Raw genomic sequence first — 22,659 nt, 5'->3', positions numbered from 1 at the left:
CAGGTTAAAAATAGAAAGTAGGTCAGTGGAAGATACATGTAAAGAAGAATCAGAAAAAAATTACCTTAATAACTCAGTTTTATAACCTTTTAAGATTATAAAACATAAATTATTTGGGAAAAGAACTCCTTATTTGACAAGAACTATTAAGAAAACTGGAAATCAGTTTGTCAGAAATTAAGATTACAATAACATCTCACTCAATCGATGAATAAACTTGTACTAAATGCTTACTATGTGAGATACATACTAAACACTGGGAATATAAAAGAGGCACAAAAGACAGTCTGATAGCAAATATAATTAGCTCAAAATTTACTTAAGACCTCAATATTAAATCTCATACTTTAAAAAATAGAAAATAAGATAATCTTTCACAGAAATGCATAGAGAAACAATTTTCTTTTAATTAATCAGCATTTATTTTCTCTTTATTCTATTTTCTAACTCAAAAGAAAAGAAAAACTCCATGTGATAAATATCCATATTCAAACAAAACATTTTCACATAATTCATTTCTGGAAAAAAATCGCATATTTCATTCTGCATCTTGAATCTATCACCTCTGACAGGACATGAGTAACATAGATCATCTTCAGCCCTCTGGAATTATGATTGGCCATTTTATTGATCAGAGATCTTAAAACTTTCTAAGTTATTTGTGTTTAGAATATTGCTTTTATTATTGAATATGTTGTTCTTTTGGTTCTGTCAACTTCACTCTGTATGAGTTCATAAACATCTTCCTGGGTTTCTCTGAACCTATTCCTTCATCATTTTTTATGATATAGTAATATTTCATAATATTCATCTACCATAATATATCAACTATTCCTCAATCTGGACATTAGAAATAGAATTATTTTTTACATATATTTTATTTCATCATTTCTCAATTATATATAACAATTTTAATAAGGAATTTTTCAAAATTTTGAATTCCAAATTTTCTTCCTCCTTCCTTCCAATTCCTTGAAAAGGTAAACAATATGATTTCACTTATATATGTGAAGTTTTGCAAAACTTATTTCCATATTAGATGTGTTACTAAAGAAAACACAGGTACAAACACCCAAGAAAAAAAAAAGTAAACAAATATATATATGCTTCAGTCTGCAATCATTCATTAGTTCTCTTTGGAAGTCAGTAGCATTTTTCATCATGAGTCTTTTGGAATTGTCTCTTGGGTTCATTGTCTTGGTCAGAATAAGTATATATTTCATAGTTGATCATCCTTAGAATATTGCACTTACAACATAAAACACTCTCTTAGTTCTGCTCACTTTACTCTGCATGAGTTCATATGAGTTTTCCCAGGTTTTTCTGTAATTGCTCTGCCCATCATTTCTTTATAGTGCAAGTGTTCCATTACAATCATGTACAGCAACTTGTTCAGCCATTCCCCAGTTGGCAGGACATACTCTCAAAAGAGTTCAAAAGAACACAAAAGAGTTGCTAGAAATATATTTGTGATATAGGACCTTTTCCCTTTTGATTAAATTCTTTGGGATACCAACCTAGTAGTGCTATTTCTGGGTTAAAGGGTACACACATTTTTATAACTCTTTGGGACATGGTACCAAATTTTCTAGAAAAGACTGACTAGTTTACAACTCTACCAAGAACACATTAGTGTCCCAATTTTTTCCTAGCTTTTTCCTTTTCTTTCATGTTAACCAATCTGATAACTGTGAGATGGCATCTTGAGTTATTATAATTGTATTTCTTTTAATCACTAGTGATTTAGAACATTTTTTTGTAATTGTTGATAGATTTAATTTTTCCTTCTAAAAACTGTCTTTTCAAATCCCTTGATAATTTATCTGCTGGGGAATACTCAGTTCCCTACATAATTAATAAAAGAAGCCTTTATTAGAGAAACTTAATATAAATTTGCTTTCAGATTGCTATTTTCCTTTTAATTTTGACTGTATTAGCTGTGTTCAAAAGCCTTTAAATTTCATATAATCAAAATTGTCTACTTTATTTTCCACTACGCTCTATATCTCTCTCTGGCTTTGTCGTCCCTTACCCATATCTTTGAGAGGTACATTTTTCTATGTTTCACTTCACTCTGCACAAGTTCTTATCTATTTATAATCCTTTATGTATAAATCACTTAATCAATTTTGATCTTATCTTAGTATATTGTGTGAGATGTTCATCTATGCCTAGTTTCTTCCAAACTATTTTCTCATTTTCCCAGCAATTTTTGTCAAATTGTTAGTTCTTACTCTAAAATCTTGGATCTTTGGGTTTATCAGACACTAAATTAGAATGACCTTTTACCACTGTGGATTGTGTACTTAATATATTCCACTGGTCTATGTCTCTATTTCTTAACCAGTATCAAATTTTTATGATTATCATTCTGTAATATAGTAATGAATTATAGTTTAAAATCTGGCACTTATAGGCTTCCTTTCTTCACATTTTTTCCATTGATTCCTAGAGGAAAATTCTTAACCAAATAAGAGATATAATCACAGAAGACATAATAAATAATTTCCATTCCATGAATTTAAAAAGATTTTTGCACAAAAAATTAATGGAATTAATATATAAAGAGAAATAATTCATTAAAGGGGAGTCTTCCAGTTATATCTGATAATGGTATGATATCTAAGATAAATAGAGAACTAACACAAATATGAGATTAAAATCATTCCTCAATGTGTAAGTTGCCAAAGGAAGAAGAATGGTAAGTGATTAACTATGTGAAAGATTCCTTCAAATCACCAAAGAGGAGAAATGCAAAGCCAATCAGTTTTGACCTTTCACTTAAGACCTGGCAAATGGGCAAAGAGACCAAATGGGAGAAATAATTAAAGTTCAGTTGGTTGTGGAAAGATCAGGAACACTAATGCATTGTAAATGGAACTATGGAACTATGCACTTTTCCAACTATTCTCCAGAGTGACCTGAAATTGTGCTAAGGCAATAAATGCCCATGCCGTGATCCAGAGAGTTTACTTCTAGCCATATGATCCAAAATCAGCGTTAAGAAAAAAACTACCGTCCATGTAATAGCATTTTTTGTAGTAACAAAAATTGGAAACAAAGTAGTTACTCATTATCGATTGAGGAATGTCTAAACAAAGAATTATACATAGATGCAATAGAGTATTTGCTGTACTTGTAAGAACTTATGAAAAGAATGTATAAATAGGAACTTGGGAAGATTTGTATAAACTTAGGTAAAATGAAGTCAGCAGAATCCAAGAAAACAGCACAAGTGGAAAGGGCAATAATGAAACTCTCTGTGTTATAATGCCCAAACTTGTCCCCAAAACAACAAAGGATTTGATTTTCAGTTCTCTTAAAATCTCTTATTGCTTAATAAGAGGATTTCAATAAATTAAAATAGTTCTTAGACAGCCTTCCTCTTTCAGAAAATACATTTAAATATTTTCAGTATGCTTATTAAGCTTTCAGACAACATTGCCCATTTATTAAAAATGACATAAAAGTATGGGAGAAAAATGTAGTAAGGGAAAAATATATATGACTTTGATACTTTGATGGTTTCATTGACATGGCTATTCTCTCTATTCAGATATAACCTTTTCATTCTCTATGATTCTTGTCCATGTCCTTCCATTAATCAAACATAGGGGAGTTACCCAAAGTACTGGATAATTTTTAAAAATCAGTACATTAACAGTTAGTTTATATCTTAACTGTCCATCTATTAACCATCTCTCTTGTTACACAATTAATATAACTCCTTTTCTAGTCATAAATGCCCTTGGAGATTTCTTTTAACCACTTTCTGCACGCAAATTGTAATTATGGTGACGTGCTATAGTACATTGGAACTCATGTTTCATGTAGTTCCAGTGTTCCTTGGGTAACCTATAATGGTGAGTCTTTGGACATTATGGTGTTTGGGTACCAATAACTTATATCTAGCAGATTACTAAAAAGAAAAAAAAAAAAAAAAAAAAAGAATCCTGCAGTGATCTGGAAGTATAGTGTGAGCCAACAGCATCATATGTCAACCAAAAAAACCTAATGCAATCTTGTGTGAATGAAGAAGAATGTGTAGTATCCATGCTAAAGAAGTTAGGGATGTTTAATGGAAAAGACTTTGTGAGAAGGGAGAATATTCATAAATATCAGCTGTCTTCAGTGTATGAATGCTTATCTTGTGCATAGGGGATTAGATTTGATTTGCTTGACCACATATGTCAGAACTGAGGACAATAGGTGAAAATTGTAAAGAGATAAATTTAATCTTTATGTAAGAACTTTTTTTTTTTAAAAGAATAATCTTACAACTATACCAAAATGAAATGGCTGCCTCTAGAAATAGTGGCTTCTCCTTTATACGATTTCATTAAGCAAAAGCTAGATGACCAAAGTATTTTCTAGAAGTTCCTTTTCCACTCTGAGTTTCTATGTGCTACATGATTCTCAGCTCTATTGCATTCTTAGGAAAGTGTCAGTATTGAATAATAAGGGGCTTTTGTTTTAGGGAAGATTTTTTAATCTGAAGTACATATATACAATACATTAAACATTTTTATATATTTATAATCCATATCCAGGTTATCTGTGGCTTAAAATTGAATGCTAGGGATAGCTAGGCAATAAATACAGTGGATAGAGCACTGGTCCTGATTTAGGATTTTTGTGATTTCGGAGGCTCTGAATTCAAATCCAGCCTCAGGCACTTAACACTTACTAGCTGTGTGACCCTAGGCAAGTCACTTAATCCCAATTGTTTCACCCAAAAATATATAAATTTAACATTTTAAAAAATTTAAATTTAAAATTGATCCTAATTTTTCTTACCTATTTTTTATAGGTAGAAATGGACATCGTCGAAAAGTTAGTGAAAATGGTACCTTGTGAACATGAAGATCTCCTAAATATCACCTTAAGACTTTTGTTAAACCTATCCTTTGATACAGGCCTGAGAAACAAGATGGTACAAGTTGGACTACTTCCCAAACTCACTGCACTTTTGGGTATGTTCTTTTAAAATTAATAACAGTGTTGTTCATACTTTGAGTGTCTTTAATGGAAAAAAGAGAATTATCTTTGTATTGAAACATTTGCTGGGGAAAAAAAAGCATTCTATACCTTTGATTGGGAACTGATTAACACAAATATCAGAAAAATGAAGAAAAACTAATCTCTTTCAGAATTCCCTGTAGAAACACAGTTTTTAATCCTATGCTTGCATTTCCCCAGTTTTTAATTTAAAGTGAAGGAATGAAAGAACTGCCTGGGGAGTAAAATTTCTCATTTGTAAAATTGTCTGTGAGATGACAGACAAGCTATAAATTCTGTGTTATAACATTCACTGCATTGTTTATGAGTGATTCTTTGTTGTTCTGTTTTAAAATGCTGTTGTAGACTGCTGCTGACTTCTACAAATCAGATAAATATGGAATGCAAGTACAGTTCCTAAGCACTTGCAGCCAAAAAGTTCTTATAAATTAGAAAATATTACACAAAAAGAATGCATTTTATAATAAATAAAATTTACTCTAGCTTTACTATACTTAATGAGTGTAAGACAGATCCCAAAGAAAATGGTGGTGCTGACAAGAATGACCCTGGTGACTTAAGACATTGTATTTAAGTTGATTTTGAGTTAATGCCTTGGATTAAATCGGAAGGAACACTTTAGAGATTCTTCATTTCAGAAGATAACCAAAAAGAATATAATTATTTTTGTTTTTACAAGTTAGGAAGATTGGGCTTTTTATGAATTATATTATGGGCAGTTGAATTTTACTATACCTCAAAATTTCTATTGGATTATTATATATTGGATTATATTAAACTTGTACTTTATCTCATGTCTAATAGAAGATAAGCTCCTTGAGAGTAGAGATTGTTGTGTTTTTTGTCTAATTCTTTAACATCTCAGCACAGAATTTCTAGCACAATACTTTATAAATATTAACGCTTAATGTTTGTTAATTTTTATTGAATCTAGTTCTTCACTGATTTAAAATTTTCTTTAATGTTTGATATTAATGCCAGTTTTCCTAAACTATCTGTACCATCAAATAAAATAGGGCTACATCTAACTTTATTATAGGGAAGTTACTTTTCAAAGGAGTATTTATATCACTAGTAAGCCTTCTCTTTTTTTACTTGTTGAAATCATTAATTCCCATCATGAGTTAAGTGTAGCAGAACTTGATATAATAGTTTTCCATTATCCCTTTTCTTTTGATTAAGTTGAATTTCTTCCCACGTTGATAATTAAAGACTTAAAATAGCTACATTTTAGTAGTGAATTTATTTTTCAAATTGTTTATATTATTAAACATCTATGGATCTTAGTTTAAAGTTCTTGTGGATATAATTGGTCCCCCAAAGCCAAAATAAAAGTGAAAAGTATTCTATCCTCTTCATTCACTTTAAGCATATCAGGTACGAATCACGTAAGGATAGAAGAATAAAAGGAAAAGTTCTGGCAACAACTTTGTCATTCCTCATCATTTTTTCCGTTCTGACATTTTTTCTTTGAATCATCATCTCTAAGGGCATTTAAATGAGCTGGGAGAAACCCCTCCCCTTAGTGGTCTTAGGTACCATTAAGAAATTTCTTTTGAGGAATTGAATCTTAGGGTGCCTTCTAATTTGTACATCAGTTATCTCAGTTCTTGATTACTTTCATCACCATATTTTAAAGCCCTAACTTGGCAATATCTTGAAAGTATTTTAGTGGTTTAAAACTGAGATTTTGAGAAGATATAATGTTTTTAATCTTTGTACAGACTAGTGTCTTAAATTAAGTATTTAATTGAAGGACTTTGTTTAATCCCTTCCCTAGTACAATATAAGTAATCCAATAAATGCTAGACCATATTCCCATTTCTCCCAATCCTATCCTATCCCTTCTGAAAGAATAAGGAGCTACATCCTCATTATCTTGGCTTCTCCATTGTGTTAATGTCTAATAATAGGATTTTTAGCCCAAACATTTACACTACTTTTAGGAAAGACATGAAACCAAAATAGGATGCAAAAAATGTGGCCAACTTTTAGCTTCTTTTTGTCTGATGCTTTGTCTCATTTTGAAAAGCAATTCTATCATTATGGTATGGCATACAGAGCAGAAAAGTATTCTGAGAAGTGAACAGTTTCCTCCCTTCTTCCATATTGGCCTTTTCACAGTGAAATTTCATAATTTTGTTTAAATTCCCAAGACATGAAAAATAACTCTGCTGAGTACGTAAAAAAGCTCTTCTTATTCTATCCTGACACTGGTAAACCAGAACTGGATGGTCTTAATGTTTCCATTGTTATCTTGGCTAATTTTCAGTAATTCATTGAAAACATAATAGTTCTATAAGAGCATTTATCATAAAACTTAGCTGGACCTTCATCTTCCTCAACCACTGTTGGTACATAAGCTACAATTATTTGTGATCTTGAGTACTGTTGTAGGAGATGACCAAATGTCCTTTGAAATTGTTTCTTGTGGCTTTAGGGCATACAATAAAACCAATTCTACCAATATATTTCTTTGCTTCACCAAGATATACCTGTAAGCCATTCTTCAACTTGATTGCAACTTTCTTCTTTCTTCTAGATTTATTTATATTGTATAATGTATTTCTTAGCATTCTTTCCTTTTTTATAACTCTAGTATAGAGGGCAGAGATGGCCTTGATCTCATTCTCTCTTATCTTCTCCATCTTCGCATTCCAGCACCCTCTAATTTTCTAGCTTTCCATACCTGCACTGTTCTCTTCTACCTCTATTCATAATTTTCTAACTTTTCCTCTTATATCTCCTCAGCTGGTTCATCATCTATATCTTGTTCCTAACTGTGAGTGTTCCTTCTACAAGGAAAAACTCTGGAGTCAGGAAAATCTGAGTTCAATTCTAGGGCCATACTCAAAGCAAATTTTCACCCTTGCTAACTAGATCTGCTACAAATGTTTATTAGCTAATCTCAATTTGACTGCAGTAAAGCAATCCCTTTGCCTCCTTCCTGATTTTCTATTGTATTCCATTCCATATCTTTTTTCTTCTCCTCAGGTTACTTGTACCATAGCCTTTTTCTGCCCTCTAATAGAACTTTACCTCATGCCATGCTGAACTAATAAAGGCTATTTATTGGAACCTTCTTCTACTCTATTCTCTATATCTCACATTTCATACTCTTCATTTGTCTACTCCTATCTTTTCCAACTGATTATCGGCACAATCTGCCTTCTTTCCCTAATCTTCAGTTTCCCTCTTTATATCTTGGCAATTTCCTTCTATTAACAGGTCCACTCACCTCTCTCCTTGCCCTGCAATCCCTTACAAAACAAGAAACAAAACCTCACTTGACATTACTATACCTTCAAACCTGACCAACTATTTTTTTCCTTCCTTTCTCAACTATATTTCGAGAAAAAAATGTCTACATTTATTGCCCCAACTCCAAAGTGATCAGCAATCTCTTTCCTGATAAAGCTGATGTGGTTTTCTTATTTTTCACCTTTTTTGAACTCTCTTTTACCTCTCCTTTTCTTTAATTGAATTTTCTTCTCTGGATATTCATGATTATATTCTCTTTTAATTCTTCTACCTATTTGACAATTCTTTCTCATTTTCTTTTGCTATACAATCAGCAATATCTCATCTCCCATTAGGCTCTGTCCTGGATCCTCTTGTCTCTCCATGTTTTCTTCCTAAACTCATTAGCTCTCATAAATTCACTTATCTACTGTTTACAAAGTTCTCAGATTCATATATCCAGTTCAATTTTCTGAGCTTCAGCTCAAATTCCTGCTCCTGCTGGAGACTTTTCCCAATTCCACCCAGTTGTAAATTCTTTACCTCCAAAATTATCTTATGTTTTATTTTGCATATCTTTTGTATGAGAAACAGAATGGTGTAGGGCACAGGTCAAACTCGAATCCCTCAGGCTTCCACAAAGCTAGCTTGTGGCTGACCCAAATTAAAACATAATTAGAAAATGTCTTAACAAAATAAATAAAAATACAAAAACACAAATAATGTTAATTTGAAGTTTTCCAAGTCAATATGTTAAGGAAAGAATCCATTTCTATTTGAGTTTGACATCAGTGGTAGAGGGAATAGAAAGCCATTAAATATTAACATCAAATGAGGTATAAAACAGAGAGAAATTTGCTTTTTATGCAAGGTGTGTTGGCTGACATTAAAGAGGAATGCCCCACAAGGAGTTCAAATAGAAAGGGGCACAACCTTGTTGATAAAATTCTTCAGAAGCTCATATTCACAGATACTGTCTTAATTTTATTAATTGCATTATGCCCTGATAACCCCCCCATCCTTCTTGGTGAAATTCATAATTATTTGAATGTGACTGTTTTAATCATGCATTCTTAGAAAATCAAAGTGGATGAAAAACATTTTCAAGATTTTGTCTTGTAGTTGGATAAACAGAGTTTTAGTAGTAATTCATCAAAATTTAGACCTTGGTCTATGTATACTGGGTGATAAATTGGGCCCAGGGTTGATTGGGAGCTAATGTTTGGACTCTGTATCTTTGAAGACCTGTTTAATAGCTAGTCAGCATGCTAAGTGTGGAGGATACAAAAAAGGGGGGGAGCAAAAGGCAATTCCTTACTACCTCTCAAGGAAATCATACCTTAATGGGAGAGACAATAAGCCAATATGGACAGACAGCTGTGTGAAGGATAAAAAGGAGATAATTAAAAGAGGTGTAGCTCTAGAATTAAGTTCAGACTTATTGTTATGAAAGCCAGTCTCATGAAAAACAGTATTCTTCCATTGATGTTATATGAGTGTTGATTATGCCTCTCAAACCTCCACAAACAAGTTTTTTCCTATTAATTGTAGACAACTCAAATACTTTTAATTCATTATACTGATCATCAGACCAGTTTGTCAGCTGATGGAAGTCTCACTGTATTTTAAGTAATCTTTACCTTCTATTTATAAGAAATTTTGTTCTGTGGCCAAAAGGAATCTGAAGGATACAACATTGAAAGTCCTTAAAATGCAAAAATGTAAAGTTGGCCTTGTGTTTAAAAAAAAATAAAAAAAAAAATCCTAACAATTATAAGGGTGTCCAAACTAGAATGGACTGCCTCATGAAGTCCTAGTTTTTCCTTCACTAGAGGTTTTCAAAGCAAAGCCTGGATATGCCACTTGTGAATACTATGAGATTTCAGGTTGAGGTATATGCTAAACTATGATAGCTTCTATTTATCTTTCAAATTTGACGTCTTTATGAGTTCGCACTCTCAGAAACAAAATCCCTCTTCTTGATTTCTCTTTAGTTTTTATTCCGATTTCTGCAGCAGAATTTTTCAGCATGCTTTTTAAAAGCCATTGTTTTAGCTGGAAATGCTACCCAATTTTATGAAGATTTTCCTAATACTTAAAATCTCCCAGGAAAATCTGTTTTTGTTGGGGTTTTTTAGGGGGGGAAAAAAGTCATTCTCATGAGTCTTTCAAATTTAAACAAATTGTTTTATTAACATATACTAATGCTTTATTTCCTGAAGTAAATGCTGGTACACTGCGACCCCTGCTGATGAGAATGAGAGTAACGTATATGTGTATATATATTGTTTCTGTGTGTGTGTGAATGTAGCTAAAGCTCTGAATGAGAAATTAGTAGGAAAAATAATCCTTAAAAATTATATTTTAATATATCTAAGAAAATATTTTAAATATGAATTTTATTTTTGCTGTCTTCCTTTTTATAATATAAAATATAGTATCAAGGTCTAGAAGTCCTTATTTCTGTCACTTTTCTTATATTCTTTATCTGTCCTCAGATTAATTTATTTGATGAGAATAATAACAAATTTGGAGTGTCTTAATTTTTAAAAAGCTGGAGTTAGGTAAAGTAGTAATACTATTTTTCCATTTTACAGAACAAAGAGAGGTTCTCAGAAGCAATGATTCTTATTCAAGGTTATATAGCTAGTAAATGTTAAGGCTTGAATTTAATTTGGGTTTTCTGATAAGTCTAGGGCTTTTTTTCTTGCTTGGAAAGCACTTTTATAGGTGACTTAGTCTAATTCTCAAATTTTATGACTTTAAATTTATGTAACCTTAAATAGGTACTTATTGGAAACGCTTCAACTTAAACTCATGTCTACTAACTCAGTGTTCTTTCCTTTATATTGTTTCCCTACTTACTGGATATTTATCAGAGGGGAAAAAGAGAAGAAGAGAGAACTCTTGAATGTGTGAAATTTTTCACTGGTCACTTAAAAATATATGTGAATTTCTTTTTTTAAACCTTAACACTGAAATTCATTAAACAAATATTTACCCACAACAGCAATAGTATATTTATAAGGTTTACAAAGAGCTTTTTTCTCAGTAATTTTGTGAAATAGATAGTCCACATATTATTGCTTTTTCATAGGTAAAAGAAAATTAAAGGCTTTGTAATGAGGGACATAACAAAGAGCTATAGCAAGGTTGATAAGACAGTCCTTGCTCCCAAAAGGCATATAGTAGAGAAGATAAGAATAATTTCTTGTATACTATAATATATAGTATACACATATAATATGAATCAACACTATCGATATATAAGAAATACAAAGAAAATCTAAAGAAGATCAATTCTGGCTGAAGGAATCTGAAGAACCTTCATAGAGATGGTGCCATTTGATCTGGGCCTTGAAGAATAGTTTCACGCAGAGAAGAAGAGTGAAGAAAAGGATATTCTAAGCATATAGAGAAAGCTAAGTTATTCATCTAATTTCGTTTCCTTCAGTTCAATTTTTGCAATTATTGTGATATAATAACAAAAGTTAACCATTATCTATTAGACTTCAACATCCCAATATTGTATACTTTGACACATATGTTTCTTTATTGTCTGATTTTGCTTGACTTCATAGCATTTTGCTAAATGTGATATCCATGGACAGTACAGTAAACAAATGAGAAAAGTAAGTTTGTGTTTAGGAATATTAACTTTAACATATCTAAAAGCCTCACATGTACTTATTAAGCATAATGTATATTTTGTTGAGGCAATTGGGGTTAAGCGACTTGCCCAGGGTCACACAGCCAGGAAGTGTTAAGTGTCCGAGATCAGATTTGAACTCAGGTCCTCCTGACATCAGGGCTGGTACTCTTATCTACTGTACCACCTAGCTGCCCCTTCTAATATATTTTTTAAAGTTCCTAGTTAATTTTCTCAGTTAACTTTTTAATTAACTTTTTCTGTTGATTTTTTTGGGCTTTTTCTATAATGTAATATGAATCCCAAAGAGTACTTTATCAAAACTTATTAAAAGTTCTTTTTCTTTCTCTTTATGTGTATTTTAGATTTCTTCCTTGTGTTAGTATATTCAAGTATGTAAAATGCTGAAGGAATTTCCTCGTCATAATGATATCCTTTTGATCACAAGAGAATATGTTAGCAAAGTTCCAAAATATCTTGAGTAGCTTGGGTTCTCCTCATTCTTTTAGGACTTAATGTATCAAGGAAATAGGTAATATGTATACCTTTTGGGGACTCCATCTTGACAATTGTATAAACTCTGAGATGTTTTGGTATAGTAGCCCAATTCAGTATGTCAGTATATAAAAGCCCCAGTGAAGAAAAAGCTATGTTGAATGTCTATCTTATCAAAAAAAAAAAATAATTTCTACATAAAGCTCATACTTTATACAATGATAAAGTTGAAGTTTCATGGAATCCATGTTTGATCTAAAAAATAACATTTTCCAGGGTAGTAGTTGGTTCAGTGGATAGAGCCCCAGCTCTGAAGTCAGGAAGACCTGAGTTCAAATCTGGCCTCAGACACTTAATACTTCCTCACTGTTTGATCCTGGGCAAGTTATTTAACCCAATTGCCTCAAAAAAAAGAAAAGAAAAAGAAAGAAAGAAAGAAAGAAAGAAAGAAAGAAAGAGAGAGAGAGAGAGAGAGAGAAGAAAGAAAGAAAGAAAGAAAGAAAGAAAGAAAGAAAGAAAGAAAGAAAGAAAGAAAGAAAGAAAGAAAGAAAGAAAGAAAGAGGGAGGGAGGGAGGGGAGGAAGGAAGGAAGGAAGGAAGGAAGGAAGGAAGGAAGGAAGGAAGGAAGGAAGGAAGGAAGGAAGGAAGGAAGGAAGGAAGGAAGGAAGGAAGGAAGGAAGGAAAAAAAAGAAAGAGGGAGGAAGGGGAGGGAGGGAGGAAGGAAGAAGGAAAGGAAGGAAGGAAGGAAAGAAAAGAAAGAAAGAGAAGGGAGGGAGGGAGGAAGGGAGGAGGGAAGAAGGAAGGAAGGAAAGAAAGAAAGAAAGGAAAGAAAGAAAGAAAGAAAGAAGGAAGGAAGGAAGGAAGGAAGGAAGGAAGGAAAGAAAGAAAGGAAAGAAAGAAAAGAAAGAACATTTTCCCAAAGAGACTCTATTGAGCAATTTTAACACTACAATAATAGGTCTTTTCTTGTGAAAACTGACATTTTTATTCTATTATACTTGGTTGCAAATATTAACTTTAAGAAATTTGTGCTGATTTTCAGAGAAAATGGAATATAGTGGGGAAGATTCATAGAATATATTATGAGACTCATTGCAAAATCTTAACACAATATGAGTAGATAGATAGTGGCAAGTAAAGGATGAAATGACTTAAGAAAACAAAAGTTCAGTTTTCTCAGCATATTGATTTATTAAGCAATGGATAGCAATTTCCCCCAAAACCAGGACTGGACCTTCTCAGCTTAGGACTGGACCCCAAACACTGGGAGAAACAAGACTTTTATATATTAAAAACAATTAAATAATGCCAGTTAATTAAAAGGAAATAGTATATAAGATAATCTAGTTTCTAGTTTAATGAAAGATTAGGAACTTTCCAAATTGGAAAGGAGAGAGTGAATAAATACAATTTGCTGAAAGTGTTAGCTGGCATTCTCATATTCTGCCATTCCCACCTCAGTGCTGAACAAAGATCTGGGTTTTGAAGGGATGGTTATTATTATTATTATTATTATTATTATCATATCTAGCAGACCAAGCCCAGAGCTGACCATATAAGGATTCTTCTGTCTTATCAAATCTCCTACTTAAGTCATCTTACTTTCCATCCTGCTGCTGCCCCCACTTCTTATAAACTGCACTCCTGTCTCATACTGGACCACCAGAAAGCATTTCCACAACCATGAGATTCCATGATTCCTTAGTGTTTGCCAGATTGCAGCTCCTTTTGTAACATAAATTCAAAACATTTAAAAGGAAATGCAATTAATGAAATGAATCATTGAATCTCATATTAGACCAGGAGCCTTAGAAATTATCTACATTAAGCCCTCATTTTATAAATAAATAAACTGAGTCTCAGAGAGAAATGACTAGCCCAAAGAGAATATACACAATTTATGACTGACAGACTAATGCCAGAATTTAAGACTTGTGACACTTGAATTCATTGCCTTGATCATCATACTAGTTTTCTAATTAAATAAAATTTCAAATATAAAATGATAGCTTTATGAATAAATCAAGCTCTCTCTATTATACATATAATATACATTATATATTATAAATATAAAATGTCCTTATGTTTCTAAACTAACAGAATGAAATTCAAATCATAATATTGTTTCCAATATCCCCTCAATTAAGTTCAGATAGAATTACTCTTCATCGGCTTCAAAATTTCATTGCATAATAGGAATAATTACCTATTTTTGGATATATGTTAATCATTTATTATGTATAAGTTCTTTTTCTATTTATTTTAAATGAACTACTAATGATGGTATTGAATGAGGCAACATGGTACAGAAGGCATGCTAAATGTGACATCAGGATGCTATTTCACATGGAGATATGCTGAAAGTGACATCATGCTGAAATCATGGCTCTCACTCACTACCACTGAACCCCTTTCTGGTGCTCTGCTTCTTTATTTGGAAAATGTTGGTATTGTACCAGAGAATCTCTAAAGTTCCTTCTCTTTCTATATTTCTGATTCTTTGCTCTTACTAAAAATTATCATTTAAAAAAATCAGTCAGTTAGTCAAAATTCACAGTGAGGTTCTTCATGTAATTATATTATCAAGTGTCTATACTCTCTAATTCGTTTTACTACTGAAAATTTAATATCCAGATATTATTTTCTCTTTCCTCTAAAATTCATTGAATAATGTTACATTTGAAGAATGTTTCACAATGTATAAGAAAGATTACTCAAAAATTAGATTAAAGAATACTGAATTAGCAAATGATGTAAAAATGTAATCAACAAGAGTTAACATTTACTATCTCTTCTGAGATTCACAATCAGGAGTGCTAAATACAAACTTCCATTTCACAATTTTGAGTATTGTTGACCCAGAGAATAAGTATTACTGCCCAGTAATTTGACCATAGTTTTTATTATTTTCATTTATGGTAAGGAAACTGAGGCCCAGTGAGGTCAAATGGTATGTATGCAGCCATATGGCTACTTGTCAGAGACACTAAAAAAATTCAGTAAATCAGTAACAAGTATTTAACAAAGACTTGCCATGTTAGTCTACCTACTGTACTAAGTACCAGGATAAAAAGATAAATGACAGTTGTTGCTCTCAAAAAGTTCATATTCCAGTGGAGAGATAGAATGCAAGCAACTATATAGCAGTTAAATAAGGAACAAGACAAATTGTAAAAAGCAGAATTGGCCAGATGGAAAAAGAAACACAAAAATTCACAGAAGAAAAAAATCCTTAAAAAATAGAATTGACCAAATGGAAAAAAGAGCTGCAAAAACTCGCTAAAGAAAATAATTCCTTAAAACAATTATAATTGAATAAATTGTCAAAGGATATGAATAGACAATTTTCAGATGAAGAAATTAAAGCTATGTAGTCATAAAGAAAAAAGTTATGTCACTATTGATTAGAGAAATGCAAATTAAAACAACTCTGAGGTTCCACCCCACCTCACACCTATCAGATTGACTAAGACGACAAGAAAAAATAATGACCAATGTTGCAGGGGATGTGGAAAAATGGGACACTAATGCATTGTTGATAAAATTGTGAACTGATTTAATCATTCTAGACAGCAATTTGGAACTATCCAAAAGGCAATCAAACTGTGTATATCTTTTGTTCCAGAAGTGCTATTGAATCAGTATCCCAAAGAGATCATAAAAAGGGGAAAAAATATTTGTAGGAGCCCTATTTATAATAGCAAAGAATCAGAAAATGAGTGAATGCCCATTTTGGGGGGCATGGCTGAATAAGTTTCGGTATCATGGAATAGTATTGTTCTACAAGAAATGATGAGTAGGCTGATTTCAGAAAAGCCTGGAAAGACTTACATGAACTGATTTCACTGAGTAAAGAAAGCAGAACCACATAAACAGTGTACATAGAAATAGCAAGATTGTGTGATGATCAACTATGATAGACTTAGCTCTTCTCAGCAAATCATTGATCCAAGGCAGTCTCAAAGATTGGAAAATGCCTAAGAGAGAGAACCATGGAAACTAAATGGATCCTGAAGCATACTGTTTTCACCTTTTTTTTCCTTCTGTGTTTTTTGTGTGTGTGTGTGTGTGTGTGTGTGTGTGTTTTTCTAGTGGTTTTTCACTTTTCTTATTTTTCTCTTCCAATATAACTTATATGAAAATAGGTTAAAAATGAATGTGCATATATATATAATCTAAAAAAATAAAGAAATTTATAATTGAGCAAATGGAATCTACTAACATAAGAAATTTAAAAACAATAAAACCAAAAGGATGAAAATTAGAAGACAGTGTAAAACATCTCACTGGAAAAACAACTAACCTGCAAAATAAATCCTGGAGAAATAATTTTTTAAAATGTTTACTTCCTGAAAATCATGATTAAAAAAAAAAAAGCTTAGAGATCATCTTTTTAGAAATTATCAAGAAAAACTGTTCTGATATTCTAGTACCAGAAAATAAAATAGAAATTGAAAGATTCCACCAATCGTCACCTGAAACAGATCCAAAAATGAAAACTCCCAGCAATGTGGTAGTCAAATTCCAGGTCAATGAAAGAGTGTTGTAAACAGCCAGAAAGAAACAATTGATGTATCATGAAGCTACAATCAAGATAACACAAAATTTAGCAATTTCTGCATTGAAAGCTCAAAAAGCTTAGAATATGATATTCCTGAGGTCAAAGGGGTTAGGATTACAACTTTCAAATCACTATGCAGCAAAACCTGAATATAATCCTTCAGCAGGGGGGGAAAAAAAGGATATTTAATGAAATACAGGGCTTTCTAGCATTCTTAATGAAAAGACTAGAGCTAAATAGAAAATTTGATTTTCAAATACAAAACTCAAGAGAATAAAAAGGTAAACAGGAAAGGGAAACCATAAGAAACATACAAGGTTAAATTGTTTACATTCCTCAAAGATGATACTTGTAACTCACAAAATTTTTCTCATTACTAGGGTACTTAGAAGTATATATAGACAGAGGGCACAAATGTGAGTTGAATATGAAGGGCTGATATTGTAAAATAAATAAATAAATAGATGAAAGAGGAATAATCTGAAAAGAGTATCTGGAAAGAGAGGGGTAGAGTGGGGTAAGTTATTTTTCATAAAAAAGGGAAAAAAAGCTTTTATAATAGAAGGAAAGATGGGAGAGGTGGATGAAGGTGAGTGAATCCACCTTATTTTCCTTAGAATTGCCTCAGAGGAAATAAGCAATAATCAGAAACAAAACCCTTTTGAGGAGCAACAGGAGGAAAAGAGAGAAAAGATAGAATTAACAGGGGTCAGGAAGAGGATAAAGGGAAATACATTTAGGGATCATAACTGTGAAACAAATTTTGATACAAATTTATTTGATAAAGACCAATGAATCATATTTATAAAAATAGGAATCATCCCCCAATTGGTGACTGATCAAGAGATATTAATATTTTTCAGATGAAGTAATAAAAGCTCTCTATGGCCATATGAAAAGGTGCTCTAAATACACCATTAATTGGAGGAATGCAAATTAAAACAGTTATTAAATTGGCTAATAGGACAGAAAAGGAGAATGGCAAATGTTGGAGGGGATATGGAGAAAACAAAGTTGTGAATTCAACCATTTATTAGAACAATTTGGAACTATGCCCAAAGGACTATAAAACCCTTCATATCTTTTGACCTATTACTGCCACTACTAGGTTTGTATCCAAAAAGAGAGAGAAAACAAAGGAGAAAAAGGATTTTTGTATACAGAAGTATTGATAGCACTTCTTTTCTCATGGAAGGGATTTGGAAATTGGTGGGATGCCCATAAATTGGGAAGTGGCTGAATAAATTGTGATTGTGAGGGAATACTGTTGTACTATAAGAAATCCTGAGCAGGATACCCACAGAAAAACCTACAGAGACTTATATTACCTGACACAAAATGAAATGTGCTGTGTACAAAGTAATAGCAATTATTGTAAGATGTTTAGCTATGAATGACTTAGCTTTCCTCAGTAATACAATAATCCAACACAACTCTGATGGACTTAGAAAAATGCTATCCATTTCCAAAGAACTGATGGTGTCCAAATACAGATTGAAGCATATTTTTAATTTTTTCTTTGTTTCTTGAGGGTTTTTGTTTTGTTTTTTGTGTTTTCACAACATGACTAATATGGAAATGTTTTACATGATAACACATGTATGTAAAATTGCTTTCCTTCTCCCTGAGGCCAATGGGGAGTAAGGAAGGAATAGAATTTGGAATTCAGAATTTTAAAAACTAATATTAAATATTGTTTTTACATGTAATTGGAGGAAAATAAAATACTAAGAATTCAAAAAATTTAAAGGAAGAAAGAGGAGGGGGGGAGGGAGAGAAAGAAGGAGGGACAGAGAGAAAAAAGGAGTGACATGAAAGGAAAAAAGAAAGAAAAAAAGAAAAAGATCTATGAAAAGCATTTGGAAATGTCAGACTAGAAGTCATCAGAGAGATCAGGGCAAGATGGGTCAATTTAAGAGTCATCAACACAGAAATGATAAATTAATGGGAACTGATGAGATCACTAAGTATTGTAGTATAGCACAGAGAATAATACAGTTGAAATATCTAAACCTGGTTTGAATTTGAAAAATAAAAGTGAAATAAGATAGGGTTAAATATCTTGAGGAGATGCTAAAATAGGGTGGAGAGGGATTGGAGAGCTCTGATTTAGGAAGAGGCTGAAGAGGAAGGGAAGGAAGCACTACCTACTGTCTATCAGGCATTGTGCTCAATCCTTTGCAAATATAATCTCATTTGATTCTAACAGTTCTGGATGGTAGAAACTATTGTGACTCCATTTTCCAATTGAGGAAACTGAGGCAGACATTAAGTGTGACCTGTCATGATCACAGTCTTTCTGAGACTCAATTTTAACTCAGGTCTTCCTGACTATTTGATCACCGGCTGCTTCTAGTGACAGCATAGAGAAAGGTGAAATTATAGTTTCTAACAGAGGAAAATGTTAGTTTCTAATTAGGGAACTGGATATCTGTGGGTAATAGTCTTTAAATATTATGAATATGTGTGTGTGTGTGTGCTTGCGTGTGTATGCCGTAAGAGAAAGAACTTTTAAAGAAAAAGTTGAAATAATAGTCTTCCAACTTAATTTAACTTAATCCAATTTAATTTTAAAATAGTACCTTAAATCCAATCCCCCCCTTTAGACAAGGTAGAAATAATAAACATGAATCCAGTAAACTTTATGACTGAGGGCATCTTTATTGTTTAATCTTGTTTCTTTTTATATAATCTACTTAAAGGAGCAATTGTTTCATGTTAAAATATTTTTCTCAGTACTTAATACCCGCTATATAGTAGTCACTTAATGCATGTTTACTAATTATTGATTTGTGTTCTCCTCTCCTGTTAACTTGAAAAGAAATTTGTGATCTTTCATTATGGTCAGCAATTGAGCCTTTCCTGGTCATTCGTCATAGTACTTAGAATCTATAAATCTGTTCCTTCTTATTATGCTCAGACATTGATCCCTGCACACATAAGAGAAAAGGAAATGCATGGGTCAATGGAAATAGTCACTAGCCACCAATGCACACAGCTGCCTTTACCATGATTCAAGACATACTGCACAGCTATGTTTACATTCCTATTTTAGTTTTTCAAGTGAATAACAGCAACTTTTGTAGTTCTTCTGTAACTTCAATTTAGGTCTTGACATGAAATTAGAAACTAATACCATTGTGAACTTGTGTCTTACATCAATATGCTGCCCTTTTTTCCTATAGTTTTCCTCAAAAGTTGAATAAAGCATCTGGTTGTTAAATTTGGGAGCTTGCTCCAGGAATAAAAGCAAAATTTTCAAAGCCTATATAGCTTGGCAATAATCATTTCCTTAAAAATATTTAGTCAATGTTTTTATCAAAGGCATATTCTACATATATTTGAACCTAGACTTTTAACTAACCATATGACAAAAGTCTATTTCACCATGCTTACAGACAAGATACTTTGATGTGGGCTAAAGATGATAGAATATTTAGGTAGATTTAGAATTGGTTAAATGACTAAGACCTAAAGGGTAGCAAAATATCCAAGACTAGAGGATGACAATCTCATTTTTCTCAGCCTTGAATAGATATCTGAAATTTTGTTTGCATTTATAAGACCACATTTTAGAAAAGATCATACTAGTAAACTGGAGAGAGCATCCAGAGAAAGAATGGTAAAGGCCCTCACTGTCATGCCATGTAACAACTGAATGAATGTTGAAGGGACTGGCAAAATGGAGCAGCAGGGAAACATCACAGCTGTCTTTTAAGTATTTTAAGTATTTGAAAGGTTATCATTTGAAATAGGGATAAAACTTGTTCTTTCTAAATGTTGAGGGCAGTAATAGTAACTGTAGGGATAACTTACAATGAAGCAGATCTAGACTTGTAAAGAAAACACTTTCTCCCAAATTAAGAGTTATACAAAAATTGAATAAGAAGTTTAAGAATTAAAGCCCTCCTTCATAAGAGAAGGTCAGTTTTAATTATGGTCTTTTATTTATGGTCTTTATGGTCAATTTTCTGGGGTTTTATAGAAGATATTCAAAGATAGGTTGGACTAGATGGACTCTGAAGTCTTCTTCCAATTCTAATTTTTCATCATTTTCTGATTTATAAGCAAGCATATAATATGCTAAGCATTCTATAATGTGAGTGTCCACAAAACATATTTTTTCTCTTGTTCTGCTAAATATTAACTAGTCATATAATCTTAGCATCTTATAATAGAAGAAATGATTAGATTTGTTCACAGTTCTACCCATGCCCCAATTTTTCCACATCCTCTCCACCTTTTGATATTTTCCTTTTTGGGGCAACTAGGTGGCGCAGTGGATAGAGCACCAGCCCTGAATTCAGGAGGACCCAAGTTCAAATCTGGTCTCAGACACTATTAACACTTCCTAGCTGTGTGACCCTGAGCAAGTCACTTAACCCCACCCTCAGGGAAAAAAAAAAGAAAAGAAAAGAAAAAGAAAAAAAGAAAAAAAATTGATGTTTTCCTTTACTCTCATGTTAGGCTATGTGATAAGAATAGATATGAGGTTTTTTTTAATTTGCTTTTCTTTAATCAGTAGGAATTTAGAACATTTTTTCCATGTGACTATTGATAGTTTTGATTTCTTCTTCTGAGAACTACCTGTTCATATCCTTTGCTTGATTCACATGGCCTTTATTAGAGAAAGTTGCTATGAAGTTTTGTCCGTTTCCTGTTTTCCTGCCAATTTTGGCTCCATTAATTTATTCAAAAGCTTTTTTAAATACAGCTTTTTATTTACATTTTCAGCATTGACAATTGCAAAACTTTTTGTTTCAATTTTTCCCCTCCTTCCCCTCCACTCTCTCCCCCATATGGCAGATAGACCAATACATGTTAAATACGTGCAGTAGTCCTCAAACTCTTTAAATAGGGGGCCAGTTCACTGTCCCTCAGACTGTTGGAGGGCCAGACTATAGTAAAAACAAAAGCTCACACTCTGTCTCTGCCCCTCAGCCCAGTGCTGGAAGTGTGCATTGCTAACGCAAGTTTAGGTTGAACATTGCTTTGGGTCTGATTTTGCCATAGGCGGGCTGCATAAACATTCTCAGCTGGCCACATGTGGCCCACAGGCCGTAGTTTGAGGACCCCTGTGTTGTTAAAGTATATGTTAAATACAATATATGTATACATAAATCCATAATTATTTTGCTGCACAAGAAGAATCCGACTTTGAAAAACGTACAATTAGCCTGTGAAGGAAATAAAAAATGCAGGCAGACAAAAACAGAGGAATTAGAAATGCTATGTAGTGGTTCACACTCATTTCCCAGAGTTCTTTTGCTGGATGTAGCTGGTTCTATTCATTATTGAACAAATAGAAATGATTTGGTTCATTCTCATTGTTGAAGAGAACCACGTCCATCAGAATTGATTATCATATAGTATTGTTGAAGTATATAATGATCTCCTGGTCCTGCTCATTTTACTCAGCATCAGTTCATGTAAGTCTCTCCAGGCTTTTCTGAAATCATCCTGTTGGTCATTTCTTACAGAACAATAATTCATATACCACAATTTATTCAGCCATTCTCCAGCAGATGGGCATCCCCTCAGTTTTCAGTTTCTGGCCCACTACAAAGAGGGCTGCAATAAACATTTTTATGCAAAAGCTTTTTAATTTCATATAACTGAAATGATCCACATTATTCCCAGTGATGTCTCCTCTTTATCTCTTGTTTGATCATAAACTCTTCTCTTATCCATAGATC

The 22,659-nt window shown here is 32.5% G+C and overlaps 1 protein-coding gene across 3 annotated transcripts in view; it reads left to right on the top strand.

Annotated features, from left to right (window-relative positions):
• The window catches only part of KIFAP3 (kinesin associated protein 3), a 213,127-nt gene that overhangs the window by 78,248 nt on the left and 112,220 nt on the right, over positions 1–22,659 (top strand). For all 3 annotated transcript variants that reach the window (XM_074308323.1, XM_074308321.1, XM_074308322.1), the window contains exon 10: positions 4,811–4,973. In XM_074308323.1, the coding sequence (XP_074164424.1) occupies positions 4,811–4,973 (163 nt within the window). The remainder of the gene's footprint in view (positions 1–4,810; positions 4,974–22,659) is intronic.

Source organism: Sminthopsis crassicaudata, chromosome 4, assembly GCF_048593235.1.
Source record: "Sminthopsis crassicaudata isolate SCR6 chromosome 4, ASM4859323v1, whole genome shotgun sequence".
Lineage (NCBI taxonomy): Eukaryota > Metazoa > Chordata > Mammalia > Dasyuromorphia > Dasyuridae > Sminthopsis > Sminthopsis crassicaudata.
The sequence above is the reverse complement of the archived record's forward strand: the minus strand, read 5'-3'. Positions and strand labels throughout refer to the sequence as shown.